This window comes from Pleurodeles waltl, chromosome 6, assembly GCF_031143425.1.
Source record: "Pleurodeles waltl isolate 20211129_DDA chromosome 6, aPleWal1.hap1.20221129, whole genome shotgun sequence".
Taxonomy (NCBI): domain Eukaryota; kingdom Metazoa; phylum Chordata; class Amphibia; order Caudata; family Salamandridae; genus Pleurodeles; species Pleurodeles waltl.
The window spans coordinates 1,640,724,722-1,640,747,084 of record NC_090445.1 but is presented as its reverse complement, the minus strand read 5'-3'; the positions used below and the strand labels follow the sequence as shown (position 1 = coordinate 1,640,747,084).

Genomic DNA, 22,363 nt, shown 5'->3' with positions numbered 1-22,363 from the left:
AAGGCTGATGAGTGTGGTTTTGTCAATGTTTAAAATACGACCTACCTGGGGAAGGGGAAAGACAGTTTTCCACAGACTGATAAGGACAATTTAGAATAACTTTAGCGCTGACCAGGGCCTGCAGCCCTTTCTCCGTTGCCCTAGCTGGGGTGTTACGTTGTCGCCCAACTCTTTCTGCTCTTCCAGCTGTACCTCTCAGAAGGAGGGGCCATAGTGCATTAAAGCAAAGGACTTTCCACAGCAAGGTCAAACTACCCAGAGCCTGAACCCCTTTCACCTGTTACTTTCGCCGTGGCCCTAGCTGGAGAGGGACTTGGTCCTCCAGCTCTCCCTGCTGTTCCTGGGGGAAAGAGGGGTGTATGAAAGTGCCATCTTTCTTGGCATGTTACCCCCATTATTACCTGTATGTCAGTATGTGTCTGCCTGTCTCACTGGGATCCTGCTGGTCAGGACCCCAGTGCACATAGTTTATGGCCTAATGTGTGTCTGTATAGTGCTTAACTGTGTCACTGAGGCTCTGCTAATCAGTACCTCAGTGCTTATGTTTTCTCTGCTTTTAAATTTGTCACTATAGGCTAGTGACTTAATTTACCAATTTCAATTGGCACACTGGACCCCCCTTATAAGCCCCTAGTATATGGTGCCTAGGTACCCAGGGCATTGGAGCTCCAGGAGTTCCTTATGGGCTGCAGCATTTCTTTTGCCATCCATAGGGAGCTCAGACAAACCCTTTCACAGGATTGCCACTGCAGCCTGCGTGAAATAGTGCACACATTATTTCACAGCTATTTTCACTGCACTTAAGTAACTTATAAGTCACCTATATGTTTAACCTTCACTTGCTGAAGGTTAGGTGCAAAGTTACTAAGTGTTAGGGTACCCTTGCACTAGCAAAGGTGCCCCCACATAGTTCAGGGCCATTTCCTGGGACTTTGTGAGGGCGGGACGCCATTACACGCATGCACTACATATAGGTCAATACCTAAATGTAGCTTCACAATGGTAACTCTGAATATGGCCATGTAAGGTGTCTAGGATCATGGAATTGTCCACACATTCCAAATATAGTATTGGGAGCCAATTCCATGCATCATGGCGGCTCCACTCTGGACCCCCAGTACTGCCAAACCAGCTCTCTGGGGATATCATGATCTGCATTCCACTTTCTTAGAATATGGTTTGTGTTGCCCCTAGACCTATTTTCTCCCATTGCATTCTATAGCATTTCCTATTGTTTGCACTATCCTATGCCTAATCACAACTTATTTTGGTGTCTAATGTATATATTGTGTATAATACTTACTTCCAGAAGGAGTATTGTCTCAAAGATATTTTTGGCCTTGTGTCACCCAAGTAAATAACTTACATTTTGTAACATTGAGTATTGTCTTTACTTGTGTAAGTACTGTGCGACTATAAGTGGGTTTGCAGGAGCTTTGCATCTCTCCTAGTTCAGCCTAAGCTGCTCTTCTATAGCCAACTATCAGCCTAAGCTGCTAGAACTCTACATTTCAGTGATAAGGGAATAACTGGACCTGGTATAAGGTGTAGGTACCCACTACAAACCAGGCCAGCCTCCTACAATGGGCCATAGCACATTAAAGCGCTGGAATTTCCCAACATCACAGAATGTGCCCGGGCAAAAACTGGGCCAGTATCTGCCAGGATGAGGCTGGGATAGGACACTCCTCTTGGTGTCATGATCTGCTGGTGTCCCTGTGGTGGATGTTATCGCTTTGGAGGGTCCACAGTTTTTTCTCAAATTTGATGGTGATCTTGCCTGCCAGATTCTATGTGGAGGACTACATCTTGTCTTTTTGATCTGACTGCAGTATTATTCAGGAGCTGACAGAAACCTTATTTGGTGTTCTCCTGTGCTACCGCTGCTGTATCTTGGACTCCCTGAATGTGGTTCACTATGGGGAAGCGCAAGGTACAATCCAAATCGGCGACAACTATTGATGCTTTTTTTGAATATGGCAACAGGCATCCTTGACAAGGAAATTGATTTAGCCGCACAAGGCTCTCATTCCCAGTCTTTGGACTTGCCTGTGGAGTGGTCAGCCCTCATTGCTCCTGCACCTGTAAATTCAGACCTGGGAACGTTTTTGGCGTTGTCTGCTTCAAGTGGAAGCTTAAAGCCCCTTTCCCTGCGTTAGCATCTACCATGGCTCAGCCCAACAACCCCCCCCCCCCCCCCTTCTCCTTTCAGCCCTGGTCCCTCTGGCAGTAACATGACTGCATGGGTGACTGATGCTCCAAAGATGGGCCTCCGAATCACTGGAAAGAGGAAGAGATTAGAGCCTAATGGGAACCAAGCGCACCAGGGCCAATTCGGGCCATACTGCAAGGGCAATTAGGCAGGGGGTGGAAGCTAATCTGGATTCTTTGATTTACTCTGTTCGCTCCATCATAGATACAGCCCTGGAGGTGAAGCTAGAACCTATTTTACAGCTTTTGACAGCTACAGAGTCAGCACTCTCCAAAGTTACTTCCCCTATTTGTTATTCGCAGCATATGGATGCACCTGTATCCAACTCAGTTACCGTTGGTTTACCTAATCATGTCCCTCTGAGTCCTAGGCAGACTATGGCAAACAGCATGGAGGAACACAGGATAACGAGTGTGGTGAGGTCAGACAGGCCCATGGTTGTTGAAGAGTCAAATTCCCTTTCCCTAGGACCTGCAGGAGGTATTGTGGACAGCGAGGTCCTTACCCGTTTACAAGGCCGTGGCCTGGATTTTACAAACAGGTGTAGCAGGAGTGGTGGAGAGGCCCTTAGAAGTCAGCCTACGAGATCTTTGTCCAGACCTATGCACCTTAACTTACCCTAGGAAGCAACACCTTATGATGTAATTTTGGGCAATGACGTCCCCTCCTCCCCTCTCCCCCTAACCCCACCCTCCTTTGAAGGGTTCTGTGGAGTCATTTTATCATCAACTGAGGACGGTGGTGCACTGGCTGAGTAAGAACACTTTAACGGGGCCTGTGCCGGGGCCCATATTAATATAGTTTGGCGAGTGAGTTAGCTTGGGCATGGGGAGAAAGGTTTGAAAGGTGACTGTGGTGATACATTTTAACAGTCCACAAGTGGCTGGGATGAGTCTGGATTGTTTTAGGGGTGGGTCATTCAATGGCTTGAGTTAATCAATTGTGACTCTCCCGATTTCTTTTTTTAATTTTTTTTAAATAGGCCCCTGACTAGTGCCCCTGTGGTAGACCACTGGCTATTACCAAGAAGGCAGACACAGGCTAGGGAAGGGCACCTTTTGGCACAATTTGATTTGTCTCTTTCTATCAGGTTTACTTCCTTGTCTTTCCTGGAAACTTGTGATTGACTCCAAAGGGACGTTGCCCATATTAAAACAGCTAGTGCAGAAAAGGATCTTGTAATAATTACCAAGGGGGCCAATATAGCAATGATAGGGGCTAGGGTAGAAAGTAACTTCACCTGGCAGCAAAAAATGAGCCAGCTGGCTGGTATTTCTAGGAAAGACTAAGTTTATTAGCTGGAACTTTGCTGGCATTGTGGGGACATTTGTTGATGTCAATTGGCTGGCTTTTATTTTTGTATCTATCACTTTTGCCTTGTATCCTCGAGTCTTGGATCTGTGTCCTCTTTCAGTGATCATAGCCCAGTTTGTGCCTTTTTGCTGGTCTCCTCTGCGCCCTAGGGTATGTGTTGCCAGGGCTGTTAGCGGCACTAGTCAAGGGAGGAGGCTAAAGTGGCCCCAGGTTATTTCAGAGGACTTTTATACATAATTATATTCCAGTTGTGCCAAGACGTTTGACATCTGTATATCTTCCACTAGTATCCCTAGTGACATTGTGAAGTCCTTCACTGAGTTCAGTAAAGCTGTGTCTATTCTCATGGTTGTGCCTATGTCTAATAAGGGCAAACGGTTCCCCAGATGGTTTGACTACGGCTGTTCAAGGGCATGTAATGACCTGAAATGTGCCTAATGCAATAAGCCTAGGGACTAAGCCCTGTTTAAGCAGTATCATAGCCTGTAAAATAGGGAATTGGCTAGATGTTAATATGACCTAAGGGAGGAGGCCTGGGTGGATTTATCTGGGGTTAGTACCTTGAACTGTAGTGCAAAATTTGGGGGGGATCATTAATGGACCTCTATTTGTCCCAGAGCTGTCTGCCTCTGTAAAGGCAGGAATCACGGAAGACACTTGGGTGGTTCATTTCGAGTACATCTACAGTTTGGCTAACCTGGAAGCACAGGGGAAGGTGCAAGAGCTGCCAGGTGCTTCTATGTTAATTTTCTCCAGAGAGGAAGTGAGGAAGGGTATTTTGGGCCTATCAACCAACAAGACCCAGAGTCCAGACAGAATTCTGCCTGATGTTTATGTTAATGATGTGTGTATGGGTCCCTATTTTGACAGCTCTCATTTATGCAGCATGTTGGTAGGCCCGCCACAGTCATGGGCTGTGTACACCATTGTACCAATTTTCAAGAAGGCGGATAAAGATAGTCCGTTATGTTACAGGCCTATCTCCCTTCTTGATTCAGTGTTCAAAGTAGTTGTCCGAATCCTTTTGGAGAGGCTTTCAGTGTGGGCTGAGGTCAGTAATGTGTGGTCAGAAGTTCAATATGGTTTTGTGCAAAGAGAGCCACTGTCGATCAATATTTGAATTTGTATTTGAAATACAAAGTTGCCAACCCGGGTGCCAACTATTTAGGTTTCATTGATCTCTCATCCACGTTTGATCAAGTTAATAGATCTAAGTTGTGGAAGACCATCTTGAAATTGGGAATGGACATTGTTCTGTTTTTACGTGATCTTCAAAGGGATACCAAGGCTGTGTCTGCTTCTCCAAAAACCTTAACTTTTCACATAGTTTTAGTATCAGAGGTGGGCGTCAGGGTTCCATCCTGGCCCCATTTTTATTCAACCTATATATTAACAACTTCGAGCCAGTTTTGGTGGATGTGAAAGCACTGTCCAAACATGGGGCCTCACTGCCTCCCAGTTTTACTTTACACGGATGAAGTGGTTCTTATGGCTAGAACCGCTAGAGGTCTCCAGTCCCTGATGAATTCTTTTGTTAGGTTTATAGAAGCCCTGGATATATCCATCAACCAAAAGAAATCTTATGTGATGGTAATTGGATCTTGCCACATCAAACCAACTAAGTTTACTTTAGGTCCTACTGCCCTTCCAAAGACTGTAGCCTTTTTCTATCTGGGGTTGTTTGATTGGCGCCCCCCCGGACCCCTTTATTAATAGGAAAAGGGAGGATTTTACACATGCTAACATGTCTGTTTTTTAGTTTTGCATCTTGTAGGAAAGTGCCACTATTGGCATGTTTACCCCCGACCTTTTGCCTGATGTTGATGCCAACTTTGATTGCAAGTGTGCTGGGATCCTGCTAAACAGGTCCCAGCACCAGGGTTCTTTCACAAAATCTGCACCTTTGTTTCTACAATTGACACACCCCTGGCACACAGATAAGTCCCTTGTAAAAGGCACCCATGGTACCAAGGGCCCTGTGGCCAGGGATAGTCCCTAAGGGCTGCAGCATGTATTATGCCACCCTGGGGACCCCTCACTCAGCACATGCACACTGCCTATGCAACTTGTGTGCCCTAATGGGGGGGAAAAAAGGCAAAGTCGCTATCCCACTGGCACAAGTTCATGCAGAAGCAGTAGCCCTCATGAATCATCATCAGGCTCTGCTCCACATCAGACTGGCACTGCAATGTCCGACGGGGTCCTACAAAGGACCAACAAGCCAAAACAAAGTTCTATTTGTGTATTTCAGCACCAACAACAGTCTTGGTTTGCTAAGAAGCAACTGGAGAGAATGAAATAAAATTAAATTGGCTCGGGTACCTCCTCAATGCAAACAATTGTTTTAATGAAAATGGAGGTCCCAGTCAAGATTAAAAACACAAAAGGAAAATGAAAGGAAAATGATGGTTCCACACTTTCTGTAATCGCAGGAAAAAGTATAGTAACTTCTGCCTCTAGAATTAAGTCAACATGTTTTGGTCCTTCAAATTGTCAAAAAAGATCTAATGCATGGATCCTCAAAGTACGGCCCGGGGGCTGCATGCAGCCCACTTGACCTTTGCATGCGGCCCCCTGGACAACAGGAGTACAGGGTTGCTCTTCACTCGATCGTAAATGAAGAGGCAATGGTTTATTTGAAGGTTAACTGGTGTTAAGGAAAGAAAGTAACCAGGGAGTCCTCAGCTTCACTTTAGAAGCAAGTTCATTTTTAAAGACATCTTGCAGCAAAAGTGTACAAATATAACACTCACTTCAACATTCAAAAAATGTATTAAGTTAACACGCAGACCAATTCACCTAAGTATAATTTATTGTATCAGTGTAATGAGAAATATTAATTTAAATGTGATAGTTTTCAAACAAGAATTTAGAAACATTAATTTTCACTTCTACCCTGACAAATACGCCAGTAGTGAATTAAACAAGCAAGTCAGATGTTATGTGCACTTTTTGAGTGGCCTGGGTTCCTATCATAGATGAACAACATTATTGTTTATTAAATCATACACAGAAGCAGATTTGTAGGATGCAGACCCTGAACCTAAAATTAAGCAATTGCCTAGGATCACACAATTTGGAAAAGTGGGGAAGCTAAGATTAATCCCAGGTTTTCTAGTTTCATATTGCTCAGTTCAGCCACTAGATGTATACCCTTCGCTTCACCTACCAATACTTAATGCCAGTCCTCCCAACTCCCTCGCCCAACAGCCATTCCGCTGGCATTGATGCGGCCCTCGGTCACATCACAGAACACACTTTTTGTCCCCTGGGAAAATGTTTGAGAGTACCCAGGATCTAATGGCACTTCATCAGGACTAAGCATTAATCTCCAGTGTATCACGTAAATGTAGACGATGTGGTCAAATTCTACCTTAATAAGGGGCAAAAAATTGTTTTACTCACTACGGTTCTGTGCACATTAGTACAAGGACTACTGGTGATCTGTGAACACAAAACACAAGATGTGCCAAACGCAATATGAATCACTAAAAAACAATCAAATGAGATGACATAGAAATAACTGGAAGTGCAATACCACAATGACAACAACATGTTTACGTATATTTCAGTAAACATTCATAAAAGAAGTGAGGAGTGATGTGAATACTTGCACTACTCTAGATAAGGGCAATATCTCTCATAAGGTGCTCAACAAGAATCTGTTAGACAAGGACCAACATAGGCAATGCAAGCCACCCATTACCTCCAGCAGAATCTCCATGAGATCAGGGGTTTATGCACAAAGTGATCAAAAGCAGTTTAGCAATTATTTTCCTACCCAAGCATGAGAATAATCAGGAAGGTTTGACAGAGTTAATGTGAGAAGTGTCAACGCATACCCATCAGGATTCCACAAAAAAAGTATTCCTGAGCAGTTGGGAGCTTCTGACCCAAGTCACTTGGTACTGCAAAGGGTTTGAGGTTTTCAGATATAGTTCTTCAGTATAAAATTCTCCTTTGAAGAACTAAATTTAGTAGAGAAAGAGGCAAACAGCCTTTTAGAAAATGAGCAGTCCCACCCACCCCTAACACTCAAGAGTTTAATGAAGGACATTACAGCTAATCAACCGGAACATCCAGTACTGCCTTGCTGCTCCTTCCACAGGACTGTTCAATAGCCAAATGGAAACATGAGACCTATCAAATGTGTTAGAACTGGAGATTCTGGGTGTCAGAGTATGCACCCTGTACAAGCAGGAACCAACACTTTAGTCCGGGTAAGCTAGATACACACTTTTTAAAGAATAAACCATAAATAGTACTTAGAATTCAATAGTGCTAAACGATTACTTGAGGTCACAGTATACTAGGGTAAATCCAAAGTTCAGGCTAACTGTTTGGAGGGTAGGCTGGCTACAGAACTCAGAGGGTCCACTTAGAAAGTACCTTGGATGGAAGAACTGTTGACGTTGAGGACTCAATGCTTAGAGCAGAGAAGGAGAAAAGTCGCTGTTGATCAAGGAGATGTTAGAGATGCATCGGTTCAGAGATGCGCAGCATTGAGTATGTGTCTAATATCAAGTAGTGCTGGGCGTTGTGGTGATGCGTTGCTGTCCAACCACTGGGTTAGAGTGATGTGTTGACACAGAGCTGCGCAAGGTTGAAGATGCATTTGAATCCGGGGACGATATGTCACACAGTCAGCAATGCAGAGTCCATGGCTCGTGCAACAGCGGTGATGCACCAACGTCGAGTGGAAATGCGCTGGTTCTGATTGGCACAATCTCATTGAAGCGTTGGTTTTCTTGAACTGCAGCACAGAAACTCACTACCAAGAGTCCAGGACTGGACAGGTGCCACCTGCAGAGCAGGACTCACAGCAGACAGAGTACAGGTGCTGGCAGCAGGTAGTCTTTGATGTGCCAGAGACTGCAGAAGAACAGGGTCAAGCCAACAAGCCCTGTGAGTCACTCTGGGTTCAGATGAGGGATCCAGTCCTTCCTCAGAAGGGCAGAGATCAGCCGGCTGCAGGGTAACACATCAAAGCAGAGAGCACTACTTACTGGAAAGCAGTCCAGAAGAGTGGCACTCCTTGTAGTATAGCAGTCCTTATTCCTGGCAGAGTTCTCCAACGGACTAGTAGTGTACTCTTGGTAGGGTCAGAGGCCCAGTACGTATACCTAAAGATGCCTATGAAGTGGGGATACTTCGAAAAAGAGTCTTTGAAGTGTACAGAGGTCCTTTCTTTCAAGCCCTGGATCCAGACTAACAGTAGGGGGTAATCAGCCCTCTGGGTGTGGACTGGCACACCCTATTCAGATGTCTTAGCTGCCCCATTCTCTTCCTTCCCAGGAAGAGGTATCAGAATGCAGATGAATGAAGACAAGTTCTCTGTCACACCCACCCTTCCTTTGTGGCGGTCTAGAAGGAATGCACAAAGTGTAGCGGTCACTAGGGGTGGCCGGTGAACTCCGCTCCGCTTGAGTAGTTTTCAAAGTATTTCCCACTCAACGTTAAGTTTGCGAGTGCGAGCGAAAGAATCTTACTCCAGACCACCTCCCAGCAAGATTTCGCAACACAGGCGGTAGCGGATGGTTGCTACCACTCGCGTTGAGAAACCTTCTGTTTGTGTTTAGGAACCTGCAGCTCGAGTGGAAAAATCTACTTGAGTGGCAGAAAAGAAGCAGTGCCCTCTTGTGCTGCACGTGGTGCCATCTGCACTGATTTTACAGTACAGGACAAACATCCTTCGCTACAAAATCAGCATGAACGGCATAACCTAACACACTCCTCCGGGTTATGTGGAGATCAGTGAAGCGCCGGAGTTTTTTGGTCACTTCGCAGAGTTTCGCACAGCAGCAGTCTGAACTCCGGCCAGGCCTAGCTGTCACCTATTAGAGGCAGGCTGCAAGCAGAGAAACACCTACTTTCTAAAAGTGGCATTTCAACAATAGTAATATTAATCTCAACTTTCCCATTAAAGAGGATTTATCATTACTATTGCAAAGATATGAAGAATGATGCAGCTATTCCTTTCTGATCAGGAAATCTGGCTCAAAAGTGTATTAAGGAAATCTCAATGCTAGCCTGGTAGAGGAGTAAGCCTAAGTGGTGAAAAACAGAATTAGATGTCCGTCACTACCAGGAAACGTAAAACTTAAAAGTACATGTCCTGCCTCTTACTTACACAGCACCCTGCCCTTAGGGGTACCTAGGGCCTCCCTTAAGGGTGACGTGTAATTAAAGGGGAGATTAAGGTGTGGCAAGAAGTTTCAAATGCCAAGTCGAAGCAGAGTTAAACTGCACACACAACCCCTGCAATGACTGAGACAGGTTTGAAAGGCTACTTGTTTGGGTGGCACAACCAGTGCTGCAGGCCCACTAGTAGCATTTAATTTCAAGGCCCTGGGTACATGGTATACTACTTTACAAGGGACTTACAAGTAAATTAAATATGTCAATTGTATATACACCAATGTTACCATGTTTTAAGGAACAAGCACGAGCACTTCTTGCGTGGTTAGCAGTGTTAAAGTCAGAGTTCTAAAGCCAACAAAAGCGTGGTAAGAAAAAGGGGAGGAGGAAGGCAAAAAGTCTGAGGTGACCCTTTAGAGAGGGCTATTTTCCAACAACACACATTTAAAAATGAGCCCATGCTCTGCTAGTATGTAGCTCATGAAAGAATAGTGCAGTACAGCATGTACCTTACAGAGGGGTGGGATCGATTGTTACATTTTATAGGTAATCAGCACTAACTACTAAACCAAAGCACACAGGCATCCAAAAGAATACTTTACAAACATCCAACCAAGCCTGTACATGCAAAATGCTTGCATATTACCAAGCTCACAACAGCATTTCCGATCATGAAGTAAGTCAAAAGAACTCTCAACATACATTCAACAACGCTCAGATGTGCCCTACAACAACCACCAACAGGAAATGCTACCTACATGAGCACACAATACATCTGCGGAACATTAGGCGTGTCCGATGGCTTAGGCTGGCAGACACTGCTAACTGCTTATGCAGCTTCTAAGCACTTAAAAACCAAAATCATACATCTACAACTTCAATGACTAAGACAGCCACCAAACGAAGACTACACCAGAAAACACAATCTGAATTAAACAGCATTATTTCATGCTAAATTGCCATGTGGAAAGTCACCAAACCGTTGAGAACTATAGACTATACCAGTAGCATACTATGCTCCATGCAAATGTAGATAACATAAAACAAGTACTTAGAAAGTGCCAATGAATCTACAATTTATCATGAACAATGGGTCAAAATGGATATAAGTTGGTACCAATGGCCTGATCATAATGTTGTGGTACTCTGACTTACTTTAAAATAACAAGTAAAGATGCAAACATTTTGGAAAATGTTTTAAGTGTCCATGCTGATACTAGGCCCATGTAGGTGGTTTTAAGAGGGGACAGTGATGCTAGAACTTTGCTGTAGAGGGAGTGAACTCGTATGATGGGAAGGCTCACATTCTTAATTGGATTTAAAGATTTAGAGGCTTCACATTCACTAGTCACCTTCACGCCCCCACTTTAAAAATGTCATTTTTGTCACCAAAAAAAACAGCTATTTAATTACATTAGGTCTCAGAAGGAACAGCTTAAGCAGTGAAGTTCTGTAACTAGCTGTTTTGCTGGCAGTAGGTGCTTGTACAATTTTATCGTCTGTCACAGTCAATTTTTTAAGGGTATGATTTGGTGTACAACATAGGGAAGACAATGACTAGAACACTATTGGAGGAAGAACAATGTTGGGTTTACAAATTAGAGACCCACAAGACGAGCCTCAATGAGGAAATCCTGTGGAATAAGTTGAACTCCTCATACTCATGAATGAGCTTTTTGACATTCGAAGCAACATGAGAGTGCAGTTCGAGTCCAACTATTCCCATACAGAGTTTAACATAGTAGACATTCCCTGCCCACTCCTGGAGTCTATGTTCAGTTTTTTTGGCACCATCCTTGAATAATTTGACATGAATGAGGATTGCCCATACTTTGGCACTAAACTTCATTTAAGTACAGAGCTAGGAACCTCACAAGGTTCAGAAACGGATAGCAGATTCAGGGACTTCATTTCATAAAAATACTTTAAGTGCTTTGATCAAAATTGCTCAATACAGAGTGCTGTTTAAACAAACGTGTTTTAGCGCAAGAATGCATTTCCCAAAAACCTTTTCCGATTCAACTTGTATCAAGGAACACAAGCCATTATGATGTTGATTCCAACAACAACTCCTACCAATGGGCTTACTTTGATAGAATTCCAAATCCTTAACCCACACTGGGCCCACATACAACAGATGCAGGGATGTCATTTCATAAAAACATTGTAAGTGATCAAAACACTAACAAAACATTGTTAGTGCGGTGATCAAAACTGCCCAAAATAGACAGCTTTTTAAATAAATGTGTATTAGCATGAGACTACATTTCCCGAAAACCCCTTTCCAATGCATTCTGTATCAAGGAACACGAGCAATTATGATTTTGGTTCCAATAACTCATACTGATGGGTTTACTTTAGTAAAATTCCAAATCCTTGACCAACACTGGGCTTTCATTATTTAATTCCTAATATCCGTCTTCACATGCACAAAAGTTGGCTCTGCAAAGAGCTGCATGCGGAGAGGACTCAACTTCCCATAAATCCATGCACAAGTGTCCGATGCCATCATGCGGCCAAAGCACCGGTGTCCATCGGATGCCTAAAGGGCTTTTAAAGTACAAGCATGTCAAATAGGTAACAAAACGGCACTTTACACTTGACAAAGTAAGTACGGCACATGGCCTTACGGGAACCCATTGCTTTATTGGTTATGTTATGAACGACACTTAGTGGTAATTATGACTTTACTTTTTATGTACCCACCACCATTATGAGCCTCTTCAACATGGTTATGTCTTCACTGATGGCAATTTGTCAATAGTGTGTGACTACAGAAACAAGCCACTCACTCTCCCCCAAGTGGTGAGATAAGATCCCCAAGTAGGAAAAGTCCACTATGCTGTGAGTGGTTGTGGATGTACCTCAAAGAGAAGGTGCCAGTCAGGGCTGGCCTTTAACATGGGCGAGCTGGGACCAGGCCGCCAATATTGTTAGGGGCGCACGGAGTTGTGTGCATTAAGGTTATGCTAACAGCAGTGCCCTTCTCATCTTGCTCCAGCCTTGTTCATGGCTGTTCATTTCTGTATGATTTGCCAGTTGAAAGTGTTTTTTTCCCCCTTCATTATCAAACTTCGGGTGAATTTTTTTAACATGCCTTTGGGACCCTTCCTTGCCTTCCCTTCCCTTCCCCCTCTGACCCCTGCTGACATCTGAAACCATCATCTGCACGAGGCAGCTAAGCTATCAGTGATTTAGGTGGGCTGGGGGAGGTCCGTGAATGTCTGTTCAGGGGCTAGTAGCGGTTCACCCAGGTACTGACCAGTGAACACAGAAGGGCCTCATTTAATTCTCTACCATCAGCAAGGGGAACAAATTCTCTCTGCCCATGCTGCCAACTTAAAGACTAGCTCTGGTGCCAGTTTCACTACTAATGCATGGTGTTTTAAGTTGTTTTCAGGCATGACATAGCGAACACAAATTAGGTGACACACCACAAATACTCAACAAGTGACATGCATTTAGCACAGTTTGGTATACAGCATGTTTTTTATTTTTTTATTTCAAGATAATGTTTTGGCACAGTGTGATCAAATGTGAGATATAAATTGCTTCATGAAGTAAGAAACAATTGATGTTTTACTTTCCAGATGACTACCCTAATAACTGAATATGAATTATTTCCTTTCTCTTAGGAATCAAGTTGCTACAAACAGGTGAGTAAAACACTCACCTTGCATGCTAGTTAGCATTGCATGCTTTTCTCTAATTAAGTGATTGCGTTGCCAAAGCAGAGCATTATTGATGTCCTACTGAAAACCGTGGACCCAAGAGGCCTGAGCATAGGCGCTAAAACATGCTGACAATGAATTGGGAGTCATAGAACAATAATGACTCCCTGACTAAGATATTTGTAACCCAAACAACTGCTAATAAAGGGAAACCGTGGTAGGTCTGAGGTATTTTGATCTATTCTATATTCAAAGTGTACTGTGGAGTACAGTCGAGCCCACCCTGGTTTTTAGGGACCAGGACGAGATGAAGAAGCATGCCAGCACTAGAGTGGGTGAGGGTCTAATATAATAAAATGGCTTGTTTTTCCTTGAAAATATCAGATAGGGTATTTAGTTAGGAAAGGAAAGTGTTCAGTAAAGGCAGGGGATACCCTTTTGTTGAGAGTTGCTGCATAGCTTTCAACTCTGCCTGAGTAGTTGGCGACACTGATGCAGGAGACCCGAAGGTAAAGGTTGTGAAAGAAGAAAAAAAAAATATGTACACTTAGAGTTGAACTACTGTTCAATCATTAGAAACAGATTCTTCATTTTGAATTGTGCTTTTAGAATAGTTTGAAGACCTACTCAAATTCCTGTGAAAATGGCCACTTAAGATAAAAAGCTTTAGTCTTCCTGGATTAATTTTAAAATGCAGGTGCAAGGGTGTAGGCACACAAGGCCGTCTTATCTCAACTCTGTGTATGCTTTGTAACCCTGAACCCTGAGAAACCCTAGAAAATAAATGGCTAATTTGCAATGAACATCTTCCAGAGCACTCACTTGTGAGAATGGTATTTTTTAGTTTAGATAAAAGTGACATGTGCCAAAATTATAGCTTTTTACAACATGTAACCATAATGTGACCCGTTAGGGAGGCTAGGTTGTTACATATGAAATACAAATTTGCCCCAAACAGGGGCCTTGAAATTGAGATGTCACTGTCCTATTGATAAGCTTGTTTTTCTTTAAAATGTAATAATTTTTCTGTCAATTATAGGCCTTGCAGGTGCTCGTAGATGATGAAATAGTGCTTGTAATGCAAACCCATGAGTGTTGAAACCCATAAAAGGTCCCTTCCAACTTGATAAGCTTGATGTACCCCACAGTGCTGCTGCTCTTTGGGCTCCTCCTCCTATTCCTCCTCCTCCTCCACTTCCTCCTCCTCCTGCTCCTCATTCTCGTGCTCCTCCTCCTGGACTGAAGCAAATAAACTTTTGCTTCTCTTCATCACCATGACTGTGCATTAACTTATTTCTCTTACAGACAAATTTTTCTTGGACAAGGTGTACTAAGGGGGGGTGGGCTGGAGCAGTCATAACTGTGTCAACAACTGCCTGACTGACTGCTGGCACCTGTGAGACACATGGTTCTGTGAACTCCAGCCTAGGCCTTTTCAGAAACTGGCTGAAATTGCAATGTAGACTTCCAGACTGGTCCAAATAACAGGATCTTTTATGAGAAGGGGACGAGCTCACATTCTGATGCCATATATTTTTGGTGATAGGAGGAAACCCAGGTAAAATGCTCCCCCTATGACTAAACTCAGGCCCTGGGAGACCAGCTTACCGAATTTACTGAATACTTCACTTATAATCTGGGGTCCGTACCGTCCCCTGGTACAATCTGGGCTGCTTACAAGGCCACCCTCAGGGGACATGCCAGACAACTCTATCGCGTGCGGGAGTGCGCGCATAACCAAAAGGTGTCGGGACTCGAGGCCAGGGCTTTGCGACTGGAGAGCCAACTCACCGTCTCCACACACGCATCCATTACAAAACAGCTAGCCTTAGTTAGGGAGGAGATTAGACACATTAATCTCGAAACAGCGAAGCACATGTGGCGAGCCTCGGTGGGGGGACAAGAATGGCAAGCTCTTGCATTGGCCTGCAACTCTAACTATGGCGAACAGAATCCTTCCGGAAGTCATTGCCGTATCGGGAACCATCTCCCAGACGCCGTACAAAACAGTGCAAAGTTTTGCCACCTACTACACAAGACTCTATGAAGAGCGGCCTAGGCCCCAAGTGGAGAGTGAGACCCCATTGTTGGGGGAGGTGTCCTTTCCAGAGATCTCAGCGGTGGAAAGACAGGACCTAGATTAACCCATTGGGCTTGAGGAAGTTGGGACCGCCATATCGACGCTGGCAAAACCCCAGGCCCCAATGGTTTCCCAGCGGAGCTTTACCGTAAGTTTTGCGATATACCAGCTCCCCACCTACTCTCATGTTTGAAGAGGCTGAACAGATGGGTAGTTTTCCCCGGGCTTTGACCAGGCCACCAGAGTGGTGATTCCAAAGACCAGCCCCCCTTCACAGCAATGTTCTGTGTATCGCCCTACCTCACTCCTGAATACCGAATTTAAGATATTGTCTACGATACTGGCCACTAGAATGAAAAGAGTGTTGTCCTCGTTGATCCACCTGGACCAGTGCGGCTTTATGCCAGCTAGAAGTACTAGACACTGCATTAGACGACTGCACATGGCACTGGCTAACCGGGCCCTTTTAACCCCTCCCATGGTGCTCCTCCTTTTGGATTTTGAAAAGGCGTGTGACAGTGGACTGGTCCTACCTTCATCGGGTGCTCTTGAGCGCTGGGTTTGGCCCTCGATTACGTGGACTAGTGAGACTCCTCTATTCTAATCAACGGCACGGGTGCAGGTTGACAGGGCAGTGTCAGTTTCCTATCCGCCAGGGAACACGTCAGGGGTGTCCCCTGTCCCCGCTCCTATTTGCACTGGCGATGGAGTTGCTTGTGAAGCTCATAAAGGAGGGTCCCTTGATAGACGGTTGGTCTTGGCCCACCGGGAGAGAAGACCGCATTGCTTTGTACGCAGACGATGTACTCTTGTTTCTGGCCAATTCAGCCAGCAGTGGACCTAGGGTGATGCAGCTGCTGGGGCTGTTTGCTGAGGCCTCGGGTTTGATACTTAACCCCAGTAAATCTCTATTAGTTGCGCTATGCCCCACAAGGGATTGTTATGATTGGCCATCCCTATCCGACGCAACAGCTTCCGGTATCTGGGGATGAATATAGCTCTGCTACCCAAACTGGCATGGTCACTTAATGTCTCGCCAGAGTCAAGGAGGACCTCCAGAGATGGCGGTCTCTGGTCCTCAACATCCTGGGACTGATAGCACTGTATAAAATGATGGTACTTCCCAGATTCCACTATCTGCGCCAGTATTTCCCCTACAACATTCCCAAGCGATGGTTCAAAGAAATGGAAGCTGCTGTGCGGCAATTCTTATGGCACAATTCCCACCCCCGGCTGGAGTTTCATGCTTGCCAGGGTAATGTGTACGAAGGCGGTCTGGGGATGTCCAACCTCTATCTTTACTACCTAGCGATGCACCTACTGGTTAACGACTGGTTGTGGGGGGCTGGGTGGAGGGCATGGGTGGCTGGTGGGATCCTGCATACCAACTAGAACTTCTGACGATGGGCTTTCCCGGCCTGTTCGGGATGCTGTATGGTGACCCCTTGCCGCGTAGGGTCCCTGAGGTGACACGTGTGGTACTGATGGGGTGGAGAGCGGCGCAGAGGGTGATGGGTTGGTGGCGCCGTATCACCCAGCAAACCCCCCTGTGGCATGGGTCGTGGCTAGGGGAGGTCTCGGCACTAGAGGGGTTCCATAAATGGGACCTTATAGGCATTTCACTGTTGGGTGACATCTGGGAGGGCTCCCATATGCGGTCCTTCCAGTAGCTTCAGCAGAAGTTTTCGCTTGCCAGGACCCAGTTCCATAAATAACTACAACTTAGACACACGTTAAACGGGCATATTCAGGCAGGGGTGGTCCTTCCCGAGTTTAGTCCTGTAGAAGCAAAGACACTGATGGGCAGCTTGGGTAGAGGGGGAGTGTCGCGCATATATCGCACCCTATCCACTAAAACAACACCGACTTTTGACAAGCTCCGAGAGCGGTGGGAGCAATGGCTGGGTCCGATGGAGGACGAGGACTGGAGAGATGCATTGATGGCCCCGAGAACATGGACTATGACCTCCTGTCTGCGGGTGGTGCAGACCTATTACCTTCACTCGGCTTACCTTACTCCTGACAGGTTGCATAGAGCAGGTCTCCAAACCCATGCTGATTGTCCTCGCAGACTTCTACCATATGGTGTGGAGCTGCCCCCACATAGCAACCTATTGACGAGCAGTGGTGACAGATTTCTAGAGTCCTACAGGCAGAGGTTGAGGTTGCCCCGTTGCACATTTTATTAGGGGTCCTGGAGGGGGTGGGGTCCAGTAGAGCAGACCGGGCCTTGGTGGGAGTGGCATGCTTAGTGGCCAAGAGACATAGCAGTGGGTTGGAAGGTGGAGGTGGCACCTGCTGTTGCGAAATGGAGGCGAGGGGTAGACCGGTGCGCCCAACAGGAAAAACTAGTATTTGTGGCGAGAGGCTGCCCTGCTTAATACGACAGAGTGAAGGGGAAATTGATGGGGACCTGGGGAGATTGTTCTGCTGACATGTCTTAGATGTAGCGATTGTTGTGTGCGCGGTCTTTGACAAATACTACGGCTGCTCCTGATCATATGTCTCTGTTACCTGCATGGGACTTGTGCAATGTTCAAGTCAACAAAGTGCGGTTGTGACCTGTTGGGTTTTATGTTGCCATACAAAATTAATAAAATTGATTATAAAAAAAAATGCTCCCCTTAAGGGGACTTTTTTGCTGTGCTGGCATATTCCCACTTGGTAACGGAAGATGGGACAGCACTCTTCCATTCCATAATAATATTGTGCTGAGCAAGTAGAAGAGCTAAATCAATAAAGGGCACCAGTGTTTTGTCCGATTTAGGTCTTCTAAACAATCCTAGCAGGCAGGCAAACCTCTGCAGAATAGAGGTCACTGTATTGGAGAGAGTACCGGTGACACATCACCAGTAGTGAATGAGCACAGGGGAAGCCATAGCATATGAAGAAAGCCAGCCACTTGGGTAGGGCATCTGGGGAAATGAGCCAGGGCTCTAGGAAAGATCTTGCCAATCTTTGCTGGGGTAAAGTATGCTCTATGTAGCATGTAAAATTGAATCAGCTGAAAGCCAGAGTGCACAACACTTAAGGCAGATATTGTAGCACCCTCCCCCCCACTCTTTCATTAAATGCCCTAACAATATCAGTCTCTCATTTACCCATAAGCAAGGATAATTCTGTGGTGGTCGGCTGCAGTAGAGTCCTAGAAAACCACCAGACAAGTTTATGTTCCATTTCGAAAGTGAACATGGTTTGGAGACGTTCAGGCCTTTGTGTGACAGCTTTCCAGAGAGTGTGAAGCACAGCCGTGATACATCTGTATGCTGCACTGGTCACAGAGTTTGAGGAAAGCCATTAGGGTGCCCTCACTAAAGAGCTCCCTCATTTGGGTAATGTTTCTATCAAACCATTGAGACAGTGCCTTACGGGATAGCCACCCGGGTTGTAAAGGGAGACCCACCAAAGACAAGGTTGGTGCACATGGAGGATGAGGCAGAGGCAGGAGGAGCCTACATCTCAACACAATAACTGCAACAGACAGCTTCAAAACCTAAGAAGGCCATGAAACAGGAAATAAAGACGCACAGAGCCTCCCAAATGCTAGTTCCATCTGAAGCAGCATTGTTTCAGTCCAGGAGTGATTTGCGAACAAGTACACTACTGCAACTGGGCCGCCACATAGTATTTCTCATAGTCTGAGACTCCCAAACACACTCCATCAGTGGGTAACCTAAGTTTAAAAACTTCTCTGTCCAACACCCCACAACAGATTCACCAACAGCTGGTCCAATCTTCTAAAAAAGTATCTAGGTAACACTAGAAGTATGTTAATAAATAATAGAGAAGTCCGGCATCATGACCATCTTGGCAATCGCCACACAACCTGCCATGTAGTCCAGAATTTGATATGTGCTTTCCTGAACGCACAGCTACCTCTAGATTGCCTTAAATGTTGTCCATGTCACAGTGGTAAACCTTCACTCCAAGGCATCAGAAGCAGTCTGATGCCCAACAAAAGCACGCAACCATGCACACAGCGATCTATGGATGGCACCCCTGCAAGAGGGGAAGATACAGGATTTGCCCCAATTTATTTTAGGTTCAAGGTCCAGGTGGAGCTGCTGCAGAATCTCTTCAATCTTGGTCAGGTCAGCCGAGATACTGCTGATGTAGACCAATAAGTCATCTGCATAAAACGTGATCATGTGCGTAGACCCAGCCATTAGTATACTCAGAGCTGCTCCAGTTCCACATAGGAACACAACAGGAGGTTCAATAGCCAATGCAAAAAGCAGAGGGGAGAGTGGACACCGGACACCCTGCAGTATGCCTCTGTACAGAAAGGGAGGCCACAAACACAGCAGCTCCTCTTAACCCTAGCTCTGGGGCTGGAGTGTAGTATTTTAAGCCAAGTCTTACCACACCTACTAAAGCCAAATGTACTCAAGACTAACTGTATTTATGTCCAATCAAGGGATTCAAATGCCTTTTCCAGTGAGAAGGCAAGACAGTCGGGATAACAGGAGGGCACATAGTCGTGGATATAGAAGAATCATCTGATATTGAGGAAAGTGCTGCATCCCGTACAAACCCACATTGATCGATGTAGATCAAGTCTGGGAGTTAAAGGCGTATTCTAGTTGCTAGCAGTTTCAGTTCACTTTTATGATCTGTTTTCAAAGCCAGTCTTAAAGGACAATCTATTAAAGCACGGCACAGCTTTTCCACTTTCGTAATGCGTTGCTTCCATTAAGCAAACACAAAGGAAATGTATGTAAATCAAAGCAATAAAACAATGTAAATACTCTGTTAAGGTATTCTTTTCTATAACTGCGTGCAAATATAAAAGGACAAACATGAAAGACAAGTATTTCTCACTGATCCATGCCTGTAAACATAAAAAAACTACCAATTTGCTGACGCTTTGTGAAGAAAAATAAACAAATAAATTTATGCTTGAGAAAAATACCTGTTTTAATTTTAGAAAGAAATTCTCTGTTGAACTTCGTTTGCTGAAGGGCCAGAACAATCGCTCACTGGGTGGGCAAACTCGGACTTTCGATTCCAAAAGAAACCTCACAGGTTCCTGGACCTCAGTAATCACAAGATCAACTGCAGTTGTCATGAACAGTGCTTTATCTGCAAGAAAATGAAACAAAACAAAAAAAAAATCTGATGTTACATCCAAAGATCATTTTTTTTATTAAAGGTTTTGCAGGTACAAATTGGCATCTTGGCAATTCATTACTAGACGTTAACTGTGTTTTGTATTGAATAAATATTTGCAGTGTAGCTTTTAGTTACAGATAAGTTATAGTGACAGGAAAATGAAGTATCCACTTCTCTTCACATTGAGCATTAAAAAGGCTGGAGCTTGATAAAAACAGGTATTAAACAGTGAAAGACCAGCACTGCCAAAGTCAAGTCTGTTTGATGTGGCAGACAGTCTTTTGGCTTGGTCAATGTTTGCTTTGCTACGCCTCAAAAACCACATCTTACTATAGTAGCCACAGCACTGAAAGGAACTATCTTCTGAATGGATGTGCTACTTGTGAAAGAGTAGAATGAAGCGACTCAGTAACCCACTTCCATATGCAGAAGCAGGAGGGAAAAACTGAAATGGTTGAAGAGGGAGCACAAAGACACTAAGCATATAGGTATATTTTTGTAAAGTCAAAAAAGTCTTAGTTTCTTAGACCTGTTTTCGGTCAAGAGCTCTCCCCCCCACTTCCGCAGCACCACCTTGCTGTCTCCATGGCCCTGACCCCCGGCCACGCTGCTGCTAGCGTGTTCGAGACCCTCCTCCACCCGCAGGCATCCTCCTGCGCCTCATCCCTGGTGTCTAGTGGGCTTCTGGTAAGCGTCGCTAGACTCGTGTGCATTGTGCCGTTTTCGCCGTATTTGTGACTGTATTCTGTTTTCTGCGCCTTGCTTCCTTGCGCTTTTTTGCCCCCATTTGTGCCTTTTTCAGATTGCTGTAATCCGCTTGTGCATTGTGCTGTTTCACCGTATTTGTGACTGTATTCCGTATTCTGTGACTTGCTTTTGTGCCTTTGTGCTTTTTCTTCCAAATTGTGCCTTTTTGCTGTTTTCCGCTTTTTTCGCCCCTTGTGCGCTCCCCCTTGCCGCTTTTCCCTGCCGCTTCCTCCCTGCGGCCCCACCCCCCTCGCGCCCCCATTCGCCGCTCCCTCCCGCCTCCCAGCTGCTCCTCCCTCCCCCCTCCTTTCTTAATGGCTGGCGCTGCGCGTCCGTGCCTGGACCGCGCCCAGCGCCACCCCACCTGGTCCGCATACCCCCCGCACCACCTGACGTCGCTACTCGGCCAGCGAACTCATCGCCCTCAACCCCGGCCCCTCCACAACTTGCTTCCAGGCCACACCGAAGAACACCAAAGGACCCTTCTCCTGCCACGCCTGCAACTTCACCTGCAACAGAACAAGGAAACCTGCAACAACCAGCAAAAGCCACCTCCACTGCATACTCATCACACGCTCCGCACGAAAGCACGCCATCGAGCTCTGGGACCTGCTCGACACCACCGCCCCAGACGTAGCTTTCCTGACCGAAACCTGGTGGAACGACTCCTCAGCACCTGACATCGCCATAGCCATCCCGGATGGCTACAAGATCACCAGAAGAGATCGCCCCAACGGAATCGGAGGAGGAATAGCCATCGCCCACAAATCCACCCTCAAAATCCACACCAACACGGACGACACCCTCAAGACCGCCGAACACCTGCACTTCCGGATCCACACTGACGTCAACACCACCCTCAGGGGAACGCTCATCTACCGACCCCCCAGGACCACGAGCACCCTTCAGCGACTCCATCGCCGACCTCACGAGCACCCACGCCCTCACCTCTACGGACTACATCCTCCTTGGAGACCTCAATTTCCACTTGGAGAACAACAACGACCCCAACACCACATCCCTGATTGACAACCTCTCCAACCTCGGCCTCAGACAACTGGTCAACACACCCACCCACTTCGCCGGCCA

General features: G+C 45.7%; 1 protein-coding gene across 3 annotated transcripts in view; it reads right to left on the bottom strand.

The window, feature by feature from the left end:
• RABGAP1 (RAB GTPase activating protein 1) overlaps positions 1-22,363 on the bottom strand; it is an 885,283-nt gene that overhangs the window by 608,894 nt on the left and 254,026 nt on the right. For all 3 annotated transcript variants that reach the window (XM_069241548.1, XM_069241547.1, XM_069241549.1), the window contains one exon: positions 20,328-20,497. In XM_069241548.1, the coding sequence (XP_069097649.1) occupies positions 20,328-20,497 (170 nt within the window). The remainder of the gene's footprint in view (positions 1-20,327; positions 20,498-22,363) is intronic.